The sequence below is a fragment of the Acinonyx jubatus genome, chromosome X, assembly GCF_027475565.1.
Source record: "Acinonyx jubatus isolate Ajub_Pintada_27869175 chromosome X, VMU_Ajub_asm_v1.0, whole genome shotgun sequence".
NCBI lineage: Eukaryota > Metazoa > Chordata > Mammalia > Carnivora > Felidae > Acinonyx > Acinonyx jubatus.
Window position 1 is genome coordinate 27,549,133 of NC_069389.1, and position 20,783 is coordinate 27,569,915.

The 20,783-nt window shown below is 34.1% G+C and overlaps 1 protein-coding gene across 16 annotated transcripts in view; it reads right to left on the reverse strand.

Annotated features, from left to right (window-relative positions):
• DMD (dystrophin) overlaps nucleotides 1-20,783 on the reverse strand; it is a 2,092,562-nt gene that overhangs the window by 1,304,549 nt on the left and 767,230 nt on the right. For all 16 annotated transcript variants that reach the window (XM_053201917.1, XM_053201921.1, XM_053201923.1 and 13 more), the window contains 3 exons: nucleotides 20,674-20,761; nucleotides 9,926-10,167; nucleotides 5,414-5,594 (listed from right to left, as the gene is read on the reverse strand). In XM_053201917.1, the coding sequence (XP_053057892.1) occupies nucleotides 5,414-5,594; nucleotides 9,926-10,167; nucleotides 20,674-20,761 (511 nt within the window). The remainder of the gene's footprint in view (nucleotides 1-5,413; nucleotides 5,595-9,925; nucleotides 10,168-20,673; nucleotides 20,762-20,783) is intronic.

Consider the following 20,783-nt stretch of genomic DNA (forward strand, 5'->3'; position numbering starts at 1 on the left):
CCTCCTTTCTGTCTCTTGGACATGTCAAGCACCTCTTCTCCACCTTGCCACATCTGTACCTTCCTCCGATCATCACACAGCTGGTACCTGCACGTGCCACAGGTCAAACTGTCCTCTACCGGAATAAGGTTGCCTAAGTGAGGTTAATCTGTGATAACATACGTTACATATTAACTTGTTTATTCCCTTTATTTCTGTAAGCTCCAAGAGGATATAAACCTTGCTCTTGATTTTCTCCACTAAATACCTAGTGCCCAATACTTTTGTGGCACACAGCAGGTGTTCAACAATACTTACTGAATTAGTGAGTGCACAAAACAGTGTTGTGCCAAACAATTACCAGATTAGTGCAATCCCTATAAAAATCCAAGTGGCATAAAAAACAAACCTAAAGTTAATATGAAACCATAAAACACCACAAATAACCAAAACAATCTTGAGAAAGAAAAAGCTGGAAGCATCACACTTTCTGATTTCAAAACATATTACAAAGCTAAAATTATTAAAACAGTGAGGTACTGCCATAAAGACAGACATGTAGTCAGGAATAAAAGAGAGAGCCCATAAATAAACCCACACGCATGTGGTTAACTGATCTCTGACAAAGTGCCAAGAACAATAAAGGATGGTCTCTTCATAGGATTGTACTAGGAAAACTGGATATACACATGCAAAAGAACAAAGTTAGACCCTTATCTTACAATATATATAAAAATCAACTTGAAATACATTAAAGATTCAACTGAAACATGGCAACCACAGGGGCGCCTGGGTGGCTCAGTCGGTTGGGCATCCGACTTTGGCTCAGGCGACGATCTCACCACTCCCAAGTTCAAGCCCTGTGTCAGGCTCTGTGCTGACAGCTTGGAGCTTGGAACCTGTTTCAGATTCCGTGTCTCCCAGTCCCTCTGTCCCTTTCCCGCTTGCACTCTGTGTGTCTTTCTCTCTCAAAAATAAATGAACATAAAAAAAAATTGCAACCACAAAACTGGTAGAATGAAACACAAGAGGAAAGCTTCATAACACTGGTCTTAAAATGATTTCTTGGATTTGACCTAAAAAGCACAGGTGACACAAGTAAAAATACACAAATGGGACTACATGAAACTAAAAAGCTCCTATACAACAAAAGAAACAATTAACAGGATAAAACAGCAACCTACAGAATGGTAGAAAATATCTGCAAACCATGTAACTGATAAGAGGTTAATATCTAAAATATATAATGAACTCCTACAACTCAAAAGGAAAAAATAACCAGACCCCCCCCCCCAAAAAAAAAACAGGCAAAGGATTCAAATAGACATTTCTCCAAAGACGACGTACAAATGAACAACAAATATATGAAAAGCTGCTCAGCAACACTACTTATAAATATGCATATCAAAACCACAATGACATATCATCCTGCACTTGTCGGGGTGGTTAGTATCAAAAAGAAACAAACAAAAAAAATAACAAGTAGGTCTGGGAATGTGGAAAAATTGGCACCTTCCACCATTTGTGGAGATGTGAAATGGTGCAGCTGCTATAGGAAACAGTATAAAGGTTTCTCAAAAAAATTAAAAATAGGACTACTGTACAATTCAGCACTGCCACTTCTGGGTTCATATCCCAAACAACTGAAATCCGGTTCCTGAAGAGATATCTATAGTGTCATGTTCACTGCAGCATTATTCACAACAGCCAAGATATGGAAAGAAACTAAATGTCCACCGATGGGTAAATGGATCAAGGAAAAGTGGTATACATACGACAGAATATTATTCACCCTGAAACCGTAAGAAACTCCTGCCATATGTGACAAAAGGGAAGAACTTAGAATACATTATGCTAAATGAAAGAAACCAGTCAGAGGAAGACCAACACCACATGATTCCACTTATATGAGATATCTGATATAGTCCAACTCCTAGAGGCATAGAATAGCATGGCAGTTGCCCAGGGCTAGAGGGAAGGGGAATTATGGAGTTACTGTTTGTCAGGTATAAAATTTTAGTCATTCAAGAGTTAATTTCTAGGAACTGTGCAACAACACTGTGCCTGCCTATAGTCACTAGCCTTTGTGCTTACAAATTTGTGAAGAGTGTAGATCTCCCATTACATGTGATTACCATGTTTTTAAACAAAACAAAAAGACAATATTGTGCTAGAAATCTATGGTTATAGAAGAGAAGAAAATTCTTGTGAAGTTTAAGGCAAAACGAAAACAAAAACAAAAACACTTGTTTTGTCATAGCTAGCGTAGTCACTTTCTCCATTTTCTTCAAAACTAAACAAACTAATAATTACTTGCATGACATGATTATAGTTCACAATTGAAATAAATTCAAACTCTATTACAAACTGTTTTCATACTTACGTGTAGAAAGTACATTTAAAATCTTTCTTGTTAAAATAAGAGACGACTATAACAAGCCATGTGCTATTTTCTTATATCGATCTAGATTAGAGCATGCTCTTGCTGGTTTGCAGGTTCTGGAAAAGGGTTTGTAGCAAATGTTTTGGGAGACAATTTTACTCTCTCAACCTTCTAGCCCTAGGCCATCATTAATCTACCCTCTGTATCTTCGGGTGTGTCAGTTAGGGACCTTTCCTACAAATATAATCATAGAATATACAATTATACATATTATATGTTATATATCATAGATTATATATATATGGCCTCTTCTAGCTGGCTTGTTTCTTCAGTATGTTTTTAAGGTTCACCTATGCTCTACCAAGTATCAGTGCTTCGTTACATCTTATTATTAACATTTCATTGTATGGAGAGGCCCATTTTCTTTCTTTGCTCATGAGTTGATGGGCACTTGAGCTGCTTCCCCTTTTTCGTTATCATGAATAATCGTGCCATGAACATCCAGGTGTACTTGTGCCCATCAACTATCCATCATCTCCATTATTCAAGATCTGTTAGGTCACCTGTGACATACGGATAATAAAATATTCTCAAAGGGTTGCTCTGTGAGGACTAAGAAAGCTAATTTATATGAAAGGTATTTGTAGACTGAAAATTACTATGAATATGTCTTTTCATATAGTGTTTCCAGTTACCCAGCAACAATTACTTAGACCAATTTTCCTCACCACTCAAAGTACATTTAAAAAGTCAAGTTTTAGTTTCATTGTGAGAACACTAGTAAAGAAAAAAAAATTGAAAGAAGAGATGAAAGTCTGAATGGATTCCCACCCCTTGTGGTAGTTCTTATTTGCTGAATAGTTAACGTGCTCAAAGTACTATGGAGTAATACAAGAAATCAGGTTTACTCCCCCGTGCCAGTTTGGGGGTGAAACATACATATACATACATATAATTCTTTGGAAATAATTATTAACTAACAACTGAACTATAATATGACTTGAAATGGTGAATTTTTTACTTACCATTTACATAAAGGTATATAATATTATGTATTAATGCACAGTAAAGTTATATATATAAATTTATAATATATACATGCAAAAATAAGTTATATAATTCAATTATAATTGAATATAATTATATATGATTACATATGTGTTATTTATGTATAGAATACATATATAACATAAATTTTATATATAATTTATATAATTATAATTTATAATTTATATAATTTATAATTCATATATATAATCCCTATTTAGTTAGTAATTATTAATTATCGTGACAAACTTTCCAAAAGAGTGGCTAAAATTGGCAGAGATGTTTCAGTAAATAAAGCGTAAGGGAGGGCATTTTATTTATAAATAAATGGAGTGAAAATTTTTGGCCGTTTTATAAACGATCATCATATTATGAAAGATAAAAGAAAAGACATGATAATACAGATGTATAGATTGATGGTTCTATGGATAGAGAGTAAGTATTATTCCATACTTATATTGGAATATCATAGTTGAATCTCAGGTATCAACAAATATTAATATTCTGAACATTTTTAAAATAAACAGAAAAAATGTGGAGCTTTAACATAATTAACAGGGTACATGTAAATTAAAATAATTTCCTGCAGAATAAGCTCTTTTGCCCAGCAGTCACAGTATAGCCATTAACCTGTATTTGATTTTAAGGGAGACTTGCAGATTTTATGACAAGAAAGATGCGTTATTGTTAAATAGGTCACTGTTTGAAAATTTAGGACAGTCATAATCTTTTCTTTCCCCTTTTGATTTATAGATACCCAGCAACAAGTATACTGAAATCCACTAGAGGGAGCTGACGTCACTGTAAAGTTGCATTAACTGATGCCCTACTAGGAAAACAAATCCCTCAGCCAAAATGACTTTAAAGGAAAAGAACAAAACAAAACAAAAAAAGCATATGCATCCATCATTGGCTTTATTCAGTTCATTCCATGACCTCACCAAGAAATAAAAATTTAAAAACCAGGAAAATAGGGAAAGCTTTACGTGTATCACGACATTGATTTTAGAAATGTTACCATGTGGTAAATTCTTTGGATACTGGCAAAGAAAAGTAGTCAAAAAATATGTTTTCCAACTAATTATAGTTTTAGTAGAAAACAAATACATGTTCTGCGCCTCTCGTAACAAATTTGGTGAAGACATTTTTCAAAATATTTTTATCTTAATGCCTTAAAATCCAATTTTACTCTATAATCTTCTGTATGCACATTATGTACACAGACATGTATGCGTATGGTGAACGAAAAACTCATTTACTAATGCTTGGCAGTGTTCATAAACCAGTCTGCCAAAGGAATTTTTGTCTTAAGAATTAAGCTGATTAGTAGGGCTATTTTGGACCAGATATTATGTATTAATAGCATTAGAGGAAATTGATGAGAATCAAAAGAGACATCTTGAAAACTGTCCTAGTAAATGGTAGGAATCCGTGTAACTTCTCCACTCTGAGGTTGTATCTTACTATTAAATGAGAAAATGAGGAAACCGCATAGTTACATAGTTTTAATAGTAAAATGCAGCCCTAAGAATAATTTGTTCTTGGCTGAATTTCAGTTGCTACATGCTTGTTACAGCTATAATAGTCTGCATATAAACTGGATAGAAGTATTAGTAAGATGCCTAGCTAAATATCCTTGTACAAAGCAAACGGGATATAATGAAAAGCCACCAAGAAGGCTCCAACTGTTCTTTTATTTCCTCCACTGTTCAAAATATTTGACTGTAAAATTTGCAACCCACCAAGGAGATATTAATGCCTATATAAAACATATATTTTATTTGTTCCTCGAAGTCATGAAATTATTATGGTAGGTGAGGGGGAGAAATGGAAATATAACACATATGTTTTCCAACAACAGTATCTTATTACTTGTTACTACAGACTGTAGGGACGATGGATTCCTTTGACAGAAATTATTCTTTCATGTCAGCACCTTCTCTTTTTCCAACAAGTACCAAATTAGGGAATATCAAGTTAGCCATTTCAAGTATTTTTACTTACTTGTCTGTAGCTCTTTTTCTCTGGCCTGCACATCAGCAAAGACTTGGTTAAAATGATTTGTAAAGGCCACAAAGTCTGCATCCAGGAACATTGGCCCTTGTCCTTTCTCTTTCAGGGCTATGCTTTGAATTTTTAATCGCTCGATTTGAGGCTGAAGAACTGAAAGCCGGTTGACTTCATCCTGTACCATAATATAGAGCATTAAAATAAATACAACTTTTACTTTGCATAGATTACATTTGTGCAAAGAAAGGTGTTAAAAGGCAGCGATGCAAGCTTAGCTTAATGCTCTTATCAAAAAATTGATAAGAAGTATCCATGACAGTTTAGGCAAGTCTCTAGCTCAGGGCATCAATTTAAGAATACCTTGGCTCTTCATTCCATAGATAGCATCGTATATAACTGTCTTTAAATTTCAAAAGGACATCATTTACAGCATTAATGGGCATGAATATATACTTGAAAAGTACTATGAATGACCTTATATCCTTTCAATAAATCAGGCGTGAATGTCCTCTGCACCCCTCTTATCTCAAAATTATGTCCCTTTGCTTCAAATTCTAAGCGTGTTTAACGAACAGTTTTCTTTAAACTCACTTGTGAAGACTATAAATTAGACATATCTACATACATACCTACTACATTAAATTACAAATATATCTTTATATACTGCTATCACCTAGATTCTATAATCTATGTAATACTTATATAAACACACAAATATTTATGTCTGAAATGATCTCTTATTTGGTCTCATTACTTCTCCTGACTGAACAGACAATGACCATTGTTTCAATTAGGGTGAGAGTTTGCTCTGCTTTTCTTTTCTTGTTCTGGCATAATTGCTTTTTTGTTTTTCATATTTATTTATTTTTGAGAAAGAGAGAGAGACAGGGCAGAAGCAAGGGAGGACAGAGACAGGGAGAGGCACAGAATGTGAAGCAGGCTCCAGGCTCTGAGCTGTCAGCACAGAGCCCGACACGGGGCTCGAGCTCACAAACCGTGAGATCATGACCTGAGCCAAAGTCGGCCACTTAACCGACCGAGCCACCCAGGCACCCCATCCTGCCAAAATTGTTAATAATACCCCCTTTCACTCTCAAAGAGTACCCCCCGTTTGTGTGATAAAGTCACATGGACATACCACTGTGCTGTGTAATACAGTAGCCACTAGTTATATGTGGCTACTGAACACCTGAAATGTGGCCAGTCCAAATTCAGATATGATGTCATTGTAAAACACAATGAATTTTGATATATATATATATATATATATATATGTATATGTGTATATATATGTATGTATGTATATGTGTGTATATATGTATATATGTATATGTGTATATATGCATATGTGTGTATATATATGTGTGTATATATATATAAACTTAATTCAAACAGAATTTCCAAATGTTCTTTATTTAAGTATTATTACCATGGTTGCTTACTTATAATTCTCACCTACGCTACCTTTAGAAAAAAGTACTTCAGGATTGCGTACCATTTAAAATGTAAGAAACACGACAATTAAAATTTGAAATTTTGATCACAAGACAATTAGGAGGGGAAAATAAAAAGAATTACAGTAATTATGAACTAAATATAAATCTGAGCTTCCTGGAAGTCAAAATGAAAAGGAAAAAAAAGAATAAGTTATTTTTTGGAGGCATTCACGTTGTTTTGGAGAAAGTAACTTTTTTATTAGGATTGAGTAAGATAAATTTATCACAAAGATCCTTTCATAGTTGCAAGACTCTCTAATGGGCGCTGTCACTTGTTCTGATTTTTAGAAGATACAAAGATAACTTTCAAAGGAATATTGTCACGTGGTTTTAACAGTAAGAGTTGATTCAGGTAGGTTAATCTCTGACAATCAAATTCTTTTGGTAGGTGAAGATGAAAGCCATTTATGTAAATGGGGAGGGGACTCATCTCTTCCATTCCAGTATAAAGCCTCTCAATCAAGGGCTAGAAGGCAGGCACATATCATATCCATGGATGAATAGGACAAGAGATAAAGAGTAATACTCTGTGTTTTTGATTATAGAACTGAAGGCATGCACTTTGTACACTTGGCTTACAAATGGCAGCATTGGCATCTGCTGTGAAACATTTAAGAACCTGATTTACATTTGGCCAGATGGAGGGCCTTCATTCTTCCTGTTTAGGGGGCTATCGAAGGAGCCTACAGTATAGTAAAGTGTGTTCTGCAAAACAAACAAAGGGACTTTGAAACTAATAAAACATTTGGGCAACTGTTCAGTTGAGACCTTAAAGTTCTCAGAGTAAATCATAGGAGAGATCATTTTGACCTGAAATATTTAACATTTAAAAGATGTTAACAATTACTTATTATTCTCATAAAAAGGGCCTTAATCTGGTGAGTCCTCCTGAGCAAGACATCTTCCCTGAGTCTGCTTATCCTTTAGAATTTTGTGTTTATCTGATGGAAAAACTTTTTTATTTTTCTTGGGAAAGGGTCCATGGATGTTTTGCAATTCCCAAAGGGCTCTCTAACCCCCAACAAATTAAGAACCAGTTCTTGTAAGCATTATATTTGGAGCTAGTACTGCAGTCTGATCTTAGAAAACATCTCCAAGTAACAGAATGCACTGGCAAACAAGATAGAATCATTTATTCAACTATCATTAATCACAGCCAAATAGTATAATTTTAACTGTTGTGTGAATGACATTGAGCTTATCCTGCTCAATATTTTACCTAAGGTGATTCATCAAATTAAGAGAAACCAAAGGTGCATAGAGAAGGAGTTTGGAACCTTGTGGATGAATGCAGAAAAAAGAAATAATTTCACTTAGGATGACTTCCTTAACCTGGAGACAATATTTAAGATTTGTAATCACCAATGATCTCGATTTGCTCCTTGGATAGAGACCAAGGTCCTAGCAGGCCCTTAGAGTCCTTGCTTGTCTCCTCTGAACCTGTCTTTTAGCCTTCATCTTTCATCTTTTCTCCACCCCTCACCCATCTATGCCCAGCATTCAGAATACCCTCTTCCAGTTCATTGTACATTTTATGGTTATTTTTTTGTATCTGAATCTCAAGAAACAGGTTAAGGTAATAGCATCAGATTTTATTGCAAGAAATAATGTAGGTGGAGTATTCCACTGTAAAGATTCATGATTTCTATTAACAGCAAAATGTGTTTAAGTATAAAAATTCCCTAGATTTACATATTTGCATAAAAAAGCTAAATGTCTTTCTGTCCTATATTCTTTATCTAAAAATGTATTTCCCGAGTTTAATCATTTCCTAGTAAAGTTGTAGGTTCGATATATGAAGAAGAATCATCAAGTCCTTCAACTGTTTTTACTTCACACTAGCTCTGAATTTCCCGTCACTTCCTGGGTTCAACAACACCTCCAAACAAACCCTGTCAGCTCTCCATTTCCAGTTTTCCATTATTTAAACCATCCTTTTCAAAGTATGCAAATTGATCCTCATTCACTACTTCTTATATTAAACCTGGCCATCTCAGTCTATCATCAAGATTCATTCTAGAAACCTTTTCATCTATCCCATATCCCAAGAAAATTACTCAGATCATAATAACCACGGGAAAAAAGTTCAAGTTATTTTCATTACTGTATAACTCTGGTTTCCTAACATTAGCCGACATATTCGTTTAATCTCTTTCTCCAGTTCTTTGGTGCCAGTTATATGTTCTTTGGCCTCCAGATCCATTGTCCACTTCTAGGACTCAGAGGAAAGACAATTATAGACTACAGCTCTTTGTAATCTGCCTTCTGATTAAGTTTAGCCAGTGTGGAGCCCTGTCTGGATTAAGATTATGGAGTCACGGAGGACAGTGAAGTAACATGTTTTTTGTTCTGGCTCCATTCCTGGCATGGCACTTGGGCTGGCTCTTAAGGCTGTCTTTACAATAGGTGTCCAACTCCTTCCTTCTAGGTTTCTGTAACTTCTCTAAATCATTTCTGTCCTGAGAATGGTTACAACTCTGACGCCAGGTTACTGTACTATCCTTTATGGTTCCTCTATACTCCAAGCACCATGGATAAGTATGTTGGTAAAGAAGCCTTCCTCAAATTATCCTAATTTGAGAGAACTGTCAGTTTTAAAGAATTTCCCTATACATCCAATTATATATCAACTTTTTGTGTTTGTGTGGATTCCACTTTTTCAACATATGACTGAGTTTTGCTTTTAGCACATGAGTTGCCATAAAAAAGATCTCCCAGTTATTGGCCATTTCTCCTAGGATATGTGTTGCTTCCATACTCCAAAACTGCCTCACCATTCTGCAAACTGACAAAATCAATTAGCCATGTGTGAGTACTCTAAATACATTTTTTTTAGGATCGAGACATCATGCATTATCTATTTAAACTCATTTTCCTCACTTATATTTTTATCCTTATTGTGTTTAAATCCTTCAATGGGTAAGTTTTTTACTAAATAATTTACTCTTCTTCTGGAAACTGCCAAGAAATTCCTATTGATCATGATCCAAATAGGAGGAAAGAATCTTACCTTACAAATTTTCAACTGGCTTTTGATTGCTGTTGGCTCTGATGTGGTGGTAGGTTGGGTTTTCAACCAGTTTTCAGCAGTAGTTGTCATCTGCTCCAATTGTTGTAGCTGATTATAGAAAGCGATGATGTTGTTCTGATACTCCAGCCAGTTAAGTCTCTCACTTAGCAATTGGCAGAACTCTATCCACCGGCTGTTCAGTTGTTCTGAGGCTTGTTTGATGCTGTCAGCATTAACACCCTCTAGAAAGAAGATTTTTAAAATATATCCACTGAAGCCCCAGACTGTAAGACATTATCTGAAAACCAATGTGTCTCAAGTTTTAAAGTATTCATCATATTAAGGATTTCAAACAAATCATTTATTTACTGATCAAGAAACACAAGTACCAATGATTTCTGATTACTGATTGTAACTTATTAGAGATGCATCTTATCAAGAGTATGAATGTAATAAAGTAATAAATAAGGACACATAAGATGTAGAGAAGTAGAATATATTTAAATAAAAACAAAAATGGTCAAAGCTCTGAAGGTGGCTGGAAGAATGATCATGGACAAAAAAATGTTTTGGAGGATTCCAAATAATTGTTAAATACCATGTATGCTATTAAAATGTACAGTGAAACACTAACATTTGTATTTTTTAAATGGTTTGGGTATTAGGCAAAATGTTACTTGGATTTTCAACCAAAAAAAAAAAAAGAAAATTCATCAAAAAGCAGTAATTCTCTGATTCTTCTATAAAAGCCAGAAATAAGCAGATTTTCCATGGGTCCAAAAAACTGAAACAACCAGTAAAAAAAAAATCTAATATGAAAAAATACTAGTACTTACATATCATTTACAAATATGAAAGGTGATCTGAAAATTTTAAAATCATCTATAGCAAAACTAAAGCAGAAATAAATCTATCCAAGTCAAACGGAAACATAAAAACATCATTATCACTCTACTATGTGTTAGGAATTCACTGTGTTTTAATATATACTATCATTTCTTAATGTTTTATTTATTTATTTTAAGAGAAAGAGAGTGTGTGAGCAGAATAGGGGCAGAGAGAGAGGGAGCGAGAGAATACCAAGCAGGCTCCACACTGTAAGTACAGAGCCCAACACAGGGCTCAATCCCACAAAGTGTATGATCACAACCTGAGCTGAAATCAAGAGTCAGATGTTTAATGGACTGAGCCACCCAGACACCCCAATATATACTATCTTATGTAAGTTTTGTCATAATGTGATATGTGATGACTAATATCAATCCAAGTATATATTATCCTATACATATCATGAAAGAGTAGCAACATCATGTAATGCTATGTTACAAAAAATCACTCTCCATAGTTAACTGACAAAATTTAGGTGTTCTTACACACTCACTCACATGCACACACACACACACACACACACACACACACACACACACCAAACCACATCTCTCAACGCATTTGAAACCTCACTTTTGATAAGACACTGGAGAACACAAACTTTGCAAATATTATTGGCAACAATCTTTTCTTCCTTCTTTGGATGATAGATTTTGTAAGAAAAATAACTTTAAGATAAAGTGTAAAAAGATAAAATATGCATATCCCCATATATACAACTATAAAAGGTTTCTACAAGCTAAATATTCTTCTAATACTCTCCTAATAGTTAAGGAAGCAAGTGGCCTTGTTGAGAAATCTGGATGTTTTGTGTGATACACTGTTTGTGAAAATTTGGTTTTGAGCAGTGACCAAGAATTATACCAAAATATGCTTTAGGGATGCCATGAAGTAACTGTAGTTATAAAATAACCATGTTTGTTGGGGCGCCTGGGTGTCTCAGTCAGTTGAACATCCAACTTCACCTCAGATCATGATCTCATGGTTTGTGAGTTCGAGCCCTGCGTCAGGCTCTGTGCTGACAGCTCGGAGCCTGGAGCCTGCTTCGGATTCTGTGTCTCCCTCTCTCTCCGCCATTCCCCTGCTCACACGCTGTCTCTCTCTCAAAAGTAAATAAATAATTAAGAAAAATTAAAAAAATAATCATGTTTGTTACAAAATGTCAGTCAAGAATCCAAAACTGTGGTCATCTAGGCAACTCAGATAAAAAAAATAATATGATAAAATGCTAACATTATTGTTGGAAAATGAAAGAGAATAATTTAAAAATATACAGGGGAGAAATTTTATATTATGTTAGATAATGATTCAAAAATATGCAATGTATATAATAAATGATGTTTAGAGGAAATGATTTCAGCATATGGTAAAGCTGAGTAAGCACTGAGAAGACCACCAGGGTGGTCCAATTCCAAGATAGGCAGGTAAGGCATGCTAAAGGTACTGATGAACTGATGCTACATGGTCTAAATTACAAGGAAATACACAAAGAAATATCTCATTGTCCCTGAGAGAGGTCAATCATATGAAAACTCCTTCTCAAATGAAAAAATTAAGTTAATTTTCAATATGAGTAATAGATGTTAATTTAATCAGAAAAATATAAACCTAACTGTAATGAATTACCCATAGGTCCTGTGGTATATATTAAAATCTAGGGATAGAATTTAATGTGTCCTTGTTGATCATCACCCAAAACTATCGGCTCAATATGTCATGCCAAAAAAATATCCAGATGGTAAACATCACTGTAAGAGGAATGAAAATAAATGAAACAGCAAATTTTGTACAAATCCATTATGAAATCTATAGTTCCTTACTCATTAACATACTGTTTTTTATAATTGAATAAAGGTAAATTAAAATACAATGATAGGTGACAGAAGGCTCTCCCTATTAGGATAAATGGTGAAGGTAAACAAAGTTCTAGAAATTCACAATAATAGCTCTGATATTAGGCAGAACCAAGTTCAAATTTGAATACTTTTACTAAATGAGTAAACTAGGTTCAATTATTTGGTCTCATTGGATCTCATTTTTCTCATCTATGAAATGAGGCTAAAAGAGAACTGACCTCATAGGATACCTATGAGGGTTCTGAGTTAACGTGTGTGAAGAAGTTACACAAAGTCTGACATATGCCAGGCAACCAATAAATATTGGTAAAAATTATAGAAAATACCATGTAGCTAACAACAATAAAAAGAAAAAATATCCTGGGGCATCTGGGTGGCTCAGTCGGTTCAGCATCCAACTCTTGATTTTAGCTGAGGTCACAATCTCATAGTTGTGAGACTGAGCCGCACATCGGGTTCCGCAATGATCATGGAGCCTGCTTGGGATTCTCTCTTTCCCTCTTCCTCTCTCTCTCTCTCTCTCTCTCTCTCTCAAAAAGTAAATAAATTAATTAAATAAAATTAAATAAAAGAAATCATATCTTTCAAATGTTGACATGGTGATAGTGGAGGTCTTTTTTTTTTAATGTTTATATGTTGATTTTTGAGACAAAGGGAGAGAGAGAGAGCATGAGATGGGAAAGGGAAACAAAGAATTCGAAGCAGGCTCTAGGCTCTGAGCTGTCGGCACAGAGCTTGATGTGGTGCTCGAACCCACGAACTGTGAGATCATGATCTCAGCAGAAGTCTAACACCCAACCGACTTTTTAATGCCCCGGTGGGGGTCTTTTTAATGACTGCAAAGGGGTCATTTATAAAAAAATTAATGACTAATATTTTAAAAAGTTAGTGCTAAGTTTATATAATATGACACTAATATGGGATATAAAAATATATGTCGAAACTTTTCAAAGAAATCATATCAACCAGTGATAAATTCCTGAGATTATTAGCAAAGCTTGGCACATTTGGTCATATATCTACAATCACTTTCAATTCATGTTCTAAGGGGCAACCATACCAAAAATGAAAACAAAAAACGACCCAGAAATTCCTACATGTCACTGGCAAAGATATGATGCTGATCACAGAGAATAAGATATATCATGAAGGATTTGCATGTAAATGTTGTATTAATTCATGTGTGAATATACTTCCTGCTCAACAAGAGTGTAATCTGTCCTTCTAAACTCTAAACTCAGCTTAGACTAGGTAAGGTACAAATACAGTGTACTTGTGAACTCACACAATACTAAATCAATAGCTTACTTCACATGAATATGAATATGAATATCAAGTGATACCCACAGACACAAAAAACCAAACACAAACATGCACATGGTCTCTTTTGCTTCCAGTTTGCTTTAAACTACTTGGGGGAAGGATCAAAAGCACGGTCACATGGCACATCACTTCATGTATCTCTCTGTAACTAAAACTATAAAACCCATTATTTCAACTCCATGAATTAATCAGCTATCTATTATGAGAAAGTTCCTTAAAATTTGTGTAGAATAAACAAGGATACTGTTTTTTCAAGCGAATACTTGCATATGAATAATTATACTATTCTATATAACTGCTTTATGTGTATTTCAAAGAATTACATGCTCCTTAACTCAACTGAAAATTTACAGTTTCATGACAGTTTTTAGGTGTAAATATCTGAAAAGTTTTAAGCATCAATCATTTGACCATCTGTTTTTCTAAATTTTTGTTAGCTACTTAAGAATAAAAACACTAACTCACCAGGCGTTATGAACAATACTTATGGAATCCATTTTTTAGTAGCACATTAGAATCTCAGGGATAATGGATCATAATCCATTCACATCTCATATTCTAAACAACCCCTGAAATAGTCCATGAATAAATATATTGCACCCAGAGGAAATGGGTCATTACTTCAAGTGCATCCATTAATTTTATTACTTGTGTACAGTGCATAACAGACTGTTAGAATAATTTTAATTGTGCACCACCTTCCATGCAAGTACTTCAGAACTGCCACTTAAAGTGAAGTATTCCTCATCAAGTATATTCATCATTAGCCATGAAGCCAGGGTAGAATAATGCAAAACCTGTGTTTTCAGAGCTCTTGAATTAGAAGAATATTTAGGATGAAAACTTAAAATAAAGTTTCTAATAGACTCCAATTTTTATTGAATATTAGGTAAGGGTCATTAGAAGTCAATTTGACATCCAACGTAACCGCCTAAAATGTAACAGAAATTTACTGAGTCCATGAAAATAAGGCTTGAGTAGTGTAGACTAAATTCTAGAGGTTTCTTTGACCACACTCACTTGTATACAATGGCTGTATCATTTTTTAAATAGCTTTTAAAAACTAGTAGGTTTATATAAATTTATACCCCTAGTGAATATAATGCATAAATTACCACTTGAGCTCTTTCTTCACTTTTTCCTATTTTTAAACATCACTGAATTATGAGACAAAGGCCAGATTCCTACTTATATTTGTTTTCGTGACTAATTTTCTCCAACAACTGTGACCACTGTGACCTTCTCCCTTTCCTTCTCTCTCTCTCATACACACACACACACACAGACACACACACACACACACACACACACACACACACACAGAGCAAGAAGTCTTTTCCCATGGAGATTGGAATCAAAGAATAATGTGCCACCACTCCCTGTTGGGATAAGCACTGGGTGTTGTATGGAAACCAATTTGACAATAAATTTCATATATTTTTTAAAAAATAAGAAAAAAATAAGAAAAAAAAGAATAATGTGCCACTCAATTAAGAACATTTATTGAGTATGAAGTCTGTGGAGACCATTACCCAAGCAATCCTTAAAAAAAAACCAGGAGACATAAATCAAACTACCCAGAACCAAGGAGAGAGTAAGGAGGATAAGAGAGGAGAAAATGGGTGCAACTGTGGAAAGCTATTCATTTACGATGGAGGGGCTGGACTATTGCGGACAGTACTGTTTCCAGGCCCCATGGTTACACAGACCAGTCGTGAAATGTCTTCCTATTAAACGATATAATTAGAAGAGTTATTGTCACTGAAAATCCTTCACAACGATGTGAAGAGAAGCTAATGAGAGGTCTGGCTTTGAGATGAGCCAGTCCAACTATAATCCGTGTCCTTATCCATCTAACAAAATTTTGTTGCCCAAACTCAAAAGACATCATGTATATGAAGTACATAATGAACTACAAACCAAAATACTAAAAATACAGTTACATAGTTAATATTAAGATAAGAGGTGTTCTTGTCTCTGTTATCGGTCTGTAGTATTTAATTACAATCCTTAGCCAACTTACTATTAGGTATTATTTTATACACTATAATCTAACACTCAAGGGATGATCGTTTTGAGATATTCTTCTAGTCTAATATACTAATAATTACTACTTTTATTTAAACGTTTCCTTAATGTGATTGTCTTCAGACTCTTAATTAACATACAGAAAACTACAATTAGAAATTGAAAGTGAAGCTCAGTTTAAGGTAGAAAACATCACTAACCCTATTAGATAATTATATCACAGTATCTCCTCTGCATATTGTAGTCAAACAATTTTATGTGGGAAATATAAAGGTGGGGAAACTGAGCTAGGTTCACGTGTGCTTTCAAATAAATGGTTTGATGTAAGTATTTTCTTGGTAGTTTTATTAATAATAAAGGAAAACAATTTATCTAAACCAGGCATTTTTTTTAATACCTGGCTGCTAAGGAGAACAAATAGAGATGCAAGAACATTATTTTACAAACAAAATTAAGAATAAAGTCTAATCTAAATAGGTAGGAACAAAGTAAGCAAATGTTTAGATATAAAAATATTCTAGAATGTCCTGAAATCCTATAGTCTCACTCATACACTGCAAAGCTTTGGCTCTCAAGTAAGCAGATCAGTTTAAAAAAAAACTGTTTGACATAAAATCTTAGGAAATTGGGATTCCTTAACTAATAATCAATAGTAATGATAGTGTAGCAAGATTCTTTACCATATTTAGTTGTTAAATTTTCTAAAATTTTAATCATTTTATACAAATTTTGTATTTACACGAAAAATTATTTTAAAAAAACTTAAAGAAGGTTACATTGTATCCATGAAAAAAAATGAAATGAATACAAATTTGGAAACCCTCCTTCTCGGTATAACACAGCTTCAGGAAACATAATTAGATCACTAGGTACCCAGTCTCGTCTCCCAGTCACTCTCATTAAAATTCTAGAAAGCCAACAATTTCTTGAGACTGAAGTTATTATTCCCATCTTCCAGAGTGACAATAAGTTTCATAAAAATTACATGTGTGAAAAAACTTCTCTAATAAAGAATTTCTCTTCGCCATCCAACACCCTCTCAAATTACTCCCATACTTATCCAATCAAATGGTGTTGACAAGAAGCACAAATTTAATGTTAGTTCAGCAAGAATATAGGTAAGGAATAGATAAGCCAGTTAATTCTACCAAAATCCATGTCAAAACCTTAAAAACATGAGTTTTAAGCTAACACTCTGTTAGTGGCACTGTAGTCTCTTTTTTTAGCCTATTAGGATCAGGAACATCACTCACACTCTTACAAAAGAAGTGGGACATCCTCAAGGAAAATGTTCCACTAAGCCTTAAAGTATGCAAATAATTTATTCAACCTCCCTTTTTTGGGTATAAAAAAAAGGTTGCAAATAAATTCGTAAGAGTCTCCTACTGAATCTGTACATACTTCCCAAATATAAATCATTCTAGTATAAAACTCACAATATAATATTAAAATTCACACTATATTTAAGTGTATTTTAATATTCTGCAAATAAGTCTTTGCATTTGATAAAGTACAGTCAAAATGGAAATTATCTTAAGTTGGTTCTAAGTTCTACTTGACCCTGCAAAACTAAACACATGTTACGAGAAATCGTGTTTTCAGGACATAAAACTGATTTTGAACAAAATTCTGTGACATCAAATCAAAGTCACTTCTATATTGGCATCATGGTACCTTACACTTGTAACAATTTTAAGACACTCGCCCTTTTTCTTAATTTCCTTTGAGAAACTGCCTTCAAGACTGATAGGTTTTGTTTTCTGCATTTCTTAGGTGATGCTAAAAATTCATTCTTTCAGTAGATATTTAGAAATGGCCAAAAGGGATTTAGAAATACAGCTGATGTGCCATTCCGTTTTGTTCCAAAACTGATGCAAAATGTAAGTATTGAGGATTTTTTTTTGCATGTCTTCGATTTTCATTCTGAAGAAAAATTTCAAAGAGGAGTTCTGAAATCATTCCGGAACTTTAGAGAAGCACTGTAATCTTGGGGTAAATTATCTGAAGTAAAAAAATTCAGCTTTCTATGTATACATACATAGAAAATATAGCATTTATAAAATGTTTTTTAAAATAGTTATGTCATTCTTTATACATATTTCACACTATATATGTAAAATGTTGTGAGCACAATAAAACAAACTATCAATATTTGTATCAGTTGAACAAGATTTTAACATTATACAAGAATGACTTGTCTTTATCTTTATTTTGGAGGCCAAGGTACGTGGTTAAAAGGCATATACATTTACGTGAGGTCATAAATGAAGTGCCATGATTCAGTTGTTATTTTCCTTTCCATAAATAAAACGGTAAGAATATACGTGTGTTTTATATGGTTATGAGTTTTACTTTAACTCCACAGCCTAAATGTGAGAAAAGAAATTCTGGGCTTGTAAATTTCAGACCTTAACTTTCAGCTCCCTGAGCCACACCAGTTAACTCTAGCTTTTGGTTCTAGGCCCCTGGAGCCAACGTAAATTAGGGTTAGGAGTCCCAAGGAAATAATACCTGGAGAGGTGTTCCAGGCATTTATTTGTGTGTCTGTCTTAACTCACCAATTGCACAATCACATAAAATAAGTATCATGAATTACATTTAATTCTATGTAAGACCAAAAAGGAACAGAAAGATAAGTTACAGTCTTTGAGTCTACTTTTTAGTAATCATATAAACTGTTTGAAATAATGGAGCATAAGAGCTATGCTCTAGCTACAGCCCAAATTTGGGCCTGATCATCTAACAGTGAGACCTTATCTTTATTGGCCTAACAGATAAGAAGCTTAAAATTTGATCAATAAAGTCAACCAGTAAGGAATGTCACACGTCACACCCTGCCTCTTACTGCTCTTTGTTCTCCTCACAAGTTGCCAATATCCTTAGAAGTATTATTATTCTCTGACCAAAATTAACTCCATTACTGCCTTAACTTTGCTTTGCTAGGAATTTCACCAATCTGTATTTATTAAGGACCTAATGTATGTCTTGATTTTTCTTGAGGTCTCCAAAACTTAGAGCTATGAGGGCATTAATCTAGAAAATGACATCATCACTAATCATATAATCCTTTTAATCCTATCTGTGTTTCTTTTTTAATTGTTTTAATGCTTTATTTGTTTTTTTGAGAGCCAGAGACAGAGTGTGAGTGGGAGAGGGGGAGGGAGAGAGGGAGACAACAGAATTCGAAGCAGGCTCCAGGCTCTGGGCTGTCAGCACAGAGCCTGTTGTGGGGCTCGAACCCACGAACTGTGAGATCAGGACCCGAGCCGAAGTCTAATGCTCAACCGACGAGCTACCCAGGCACCCCCTATCTGTGGTTTTAACTACCAAAAAAGTCACTCCCTTCATTTCTAAATTTTAACGGTTTTGAATAATGATTCGAGGTAAAGTACACTTGATATGTGATTATAAACTGAGACCATTTAAAGGTATAGATTTTACATTGGCTTATAAAAATAAAAAAAAGTGATAATATAGTTCCTGGGGTAAATTGCCTAACAGCTACAAAACCATTTTTTAGATAATACAATTTCATTTAATACAAGTATGCTGTTATCAAACTCATCAGTCAAAGCACCCAGCAACATACATACAAACAATAACCTTTCGGTATTTTACATCTTCTATGTATTCATTAACTTGTTAACCCAATCTTTAGCTGTCATGTTTGCTTGTTTTTATTGTTACCCAAATAGAGTCATGGGGCTCATTAAAAGAAAAAAAAATGAATTGATTTCCTAGGAAGATCACTGAACTTTTTAATGCCAACATGGCAATTAAGGCAAAGAAATAATTCATACACAAAAATTATGCCCCAGAATGCAGGCAGGTTCTCAAAAAAGCTGACATGTACAAAAAAAAATTTTGTTACATTTGGTTATTATATTCTTACAAACATATCCTGTGAAATATGTAAAAAAAAAAAATCTTGTCTGAAAATACCCGAGTCTTATAAATTACTTCTATCTGGAAGTGAATAGAGTAGCAGAACAATGGCAATTTCAAACAGGTTTGTTCACAAGTGATGTCAATAACTAGTATTTTGTTCAGAAAAGTTAATTTTAATTCATTCTTAAAAAAAATTGTTAGCTTTGCCCTTTTACCTTACTCAAAAACAGCTGAAGTTAAAAAAAATAAACTTTCCCCTGAGGAGTCATTTGTAAAAGGACTAAAAAATTAGATAAAAAGCAACAGAAAAAATGTCAAATATATTATTAGCAAAAGGTGTGCTGATGAGGCCTTACACATAATTTTAGTCTGTTCAGAAAAATATATTGTGAGAATTACTTAAAATCAGATGACAATCAGTTTCCACATAGTATAGGATTGCTTACATTCCCCATGATTTCTGCAAACCTTGTTTTCTTAAATTACTTGGACAAATGCTAGCAGGATTTGCATTAAAATTGATTTCTCCGCAATAGATTGATAAAATATTCTAGCACATCCCATTTTCTTCCATTGGACTCAAAGATGAATTTCCTCTAATAATTTCCTTAGCATTAAGAAAGAATAATAAAAAGCTCACAAACCCACTTCAATTGAAATTTGCATTCAGGAAGTGCTTGTCTGATATAATTCAGCTGATAAATATGAACCTATGTGTTTATCAAATCCCTAAGAAGATTATCTAAATCAACTCCGTGTAATTACCATTCACCATCTGTTCCGCCAGGGCCTGAGCTGATCTGCTGGCATCTTGCAGTTTTCTGAACTTCTCCGCTTTTTCTCGCTCTATGGCCTGCAGCATGATAGCAAAGGTG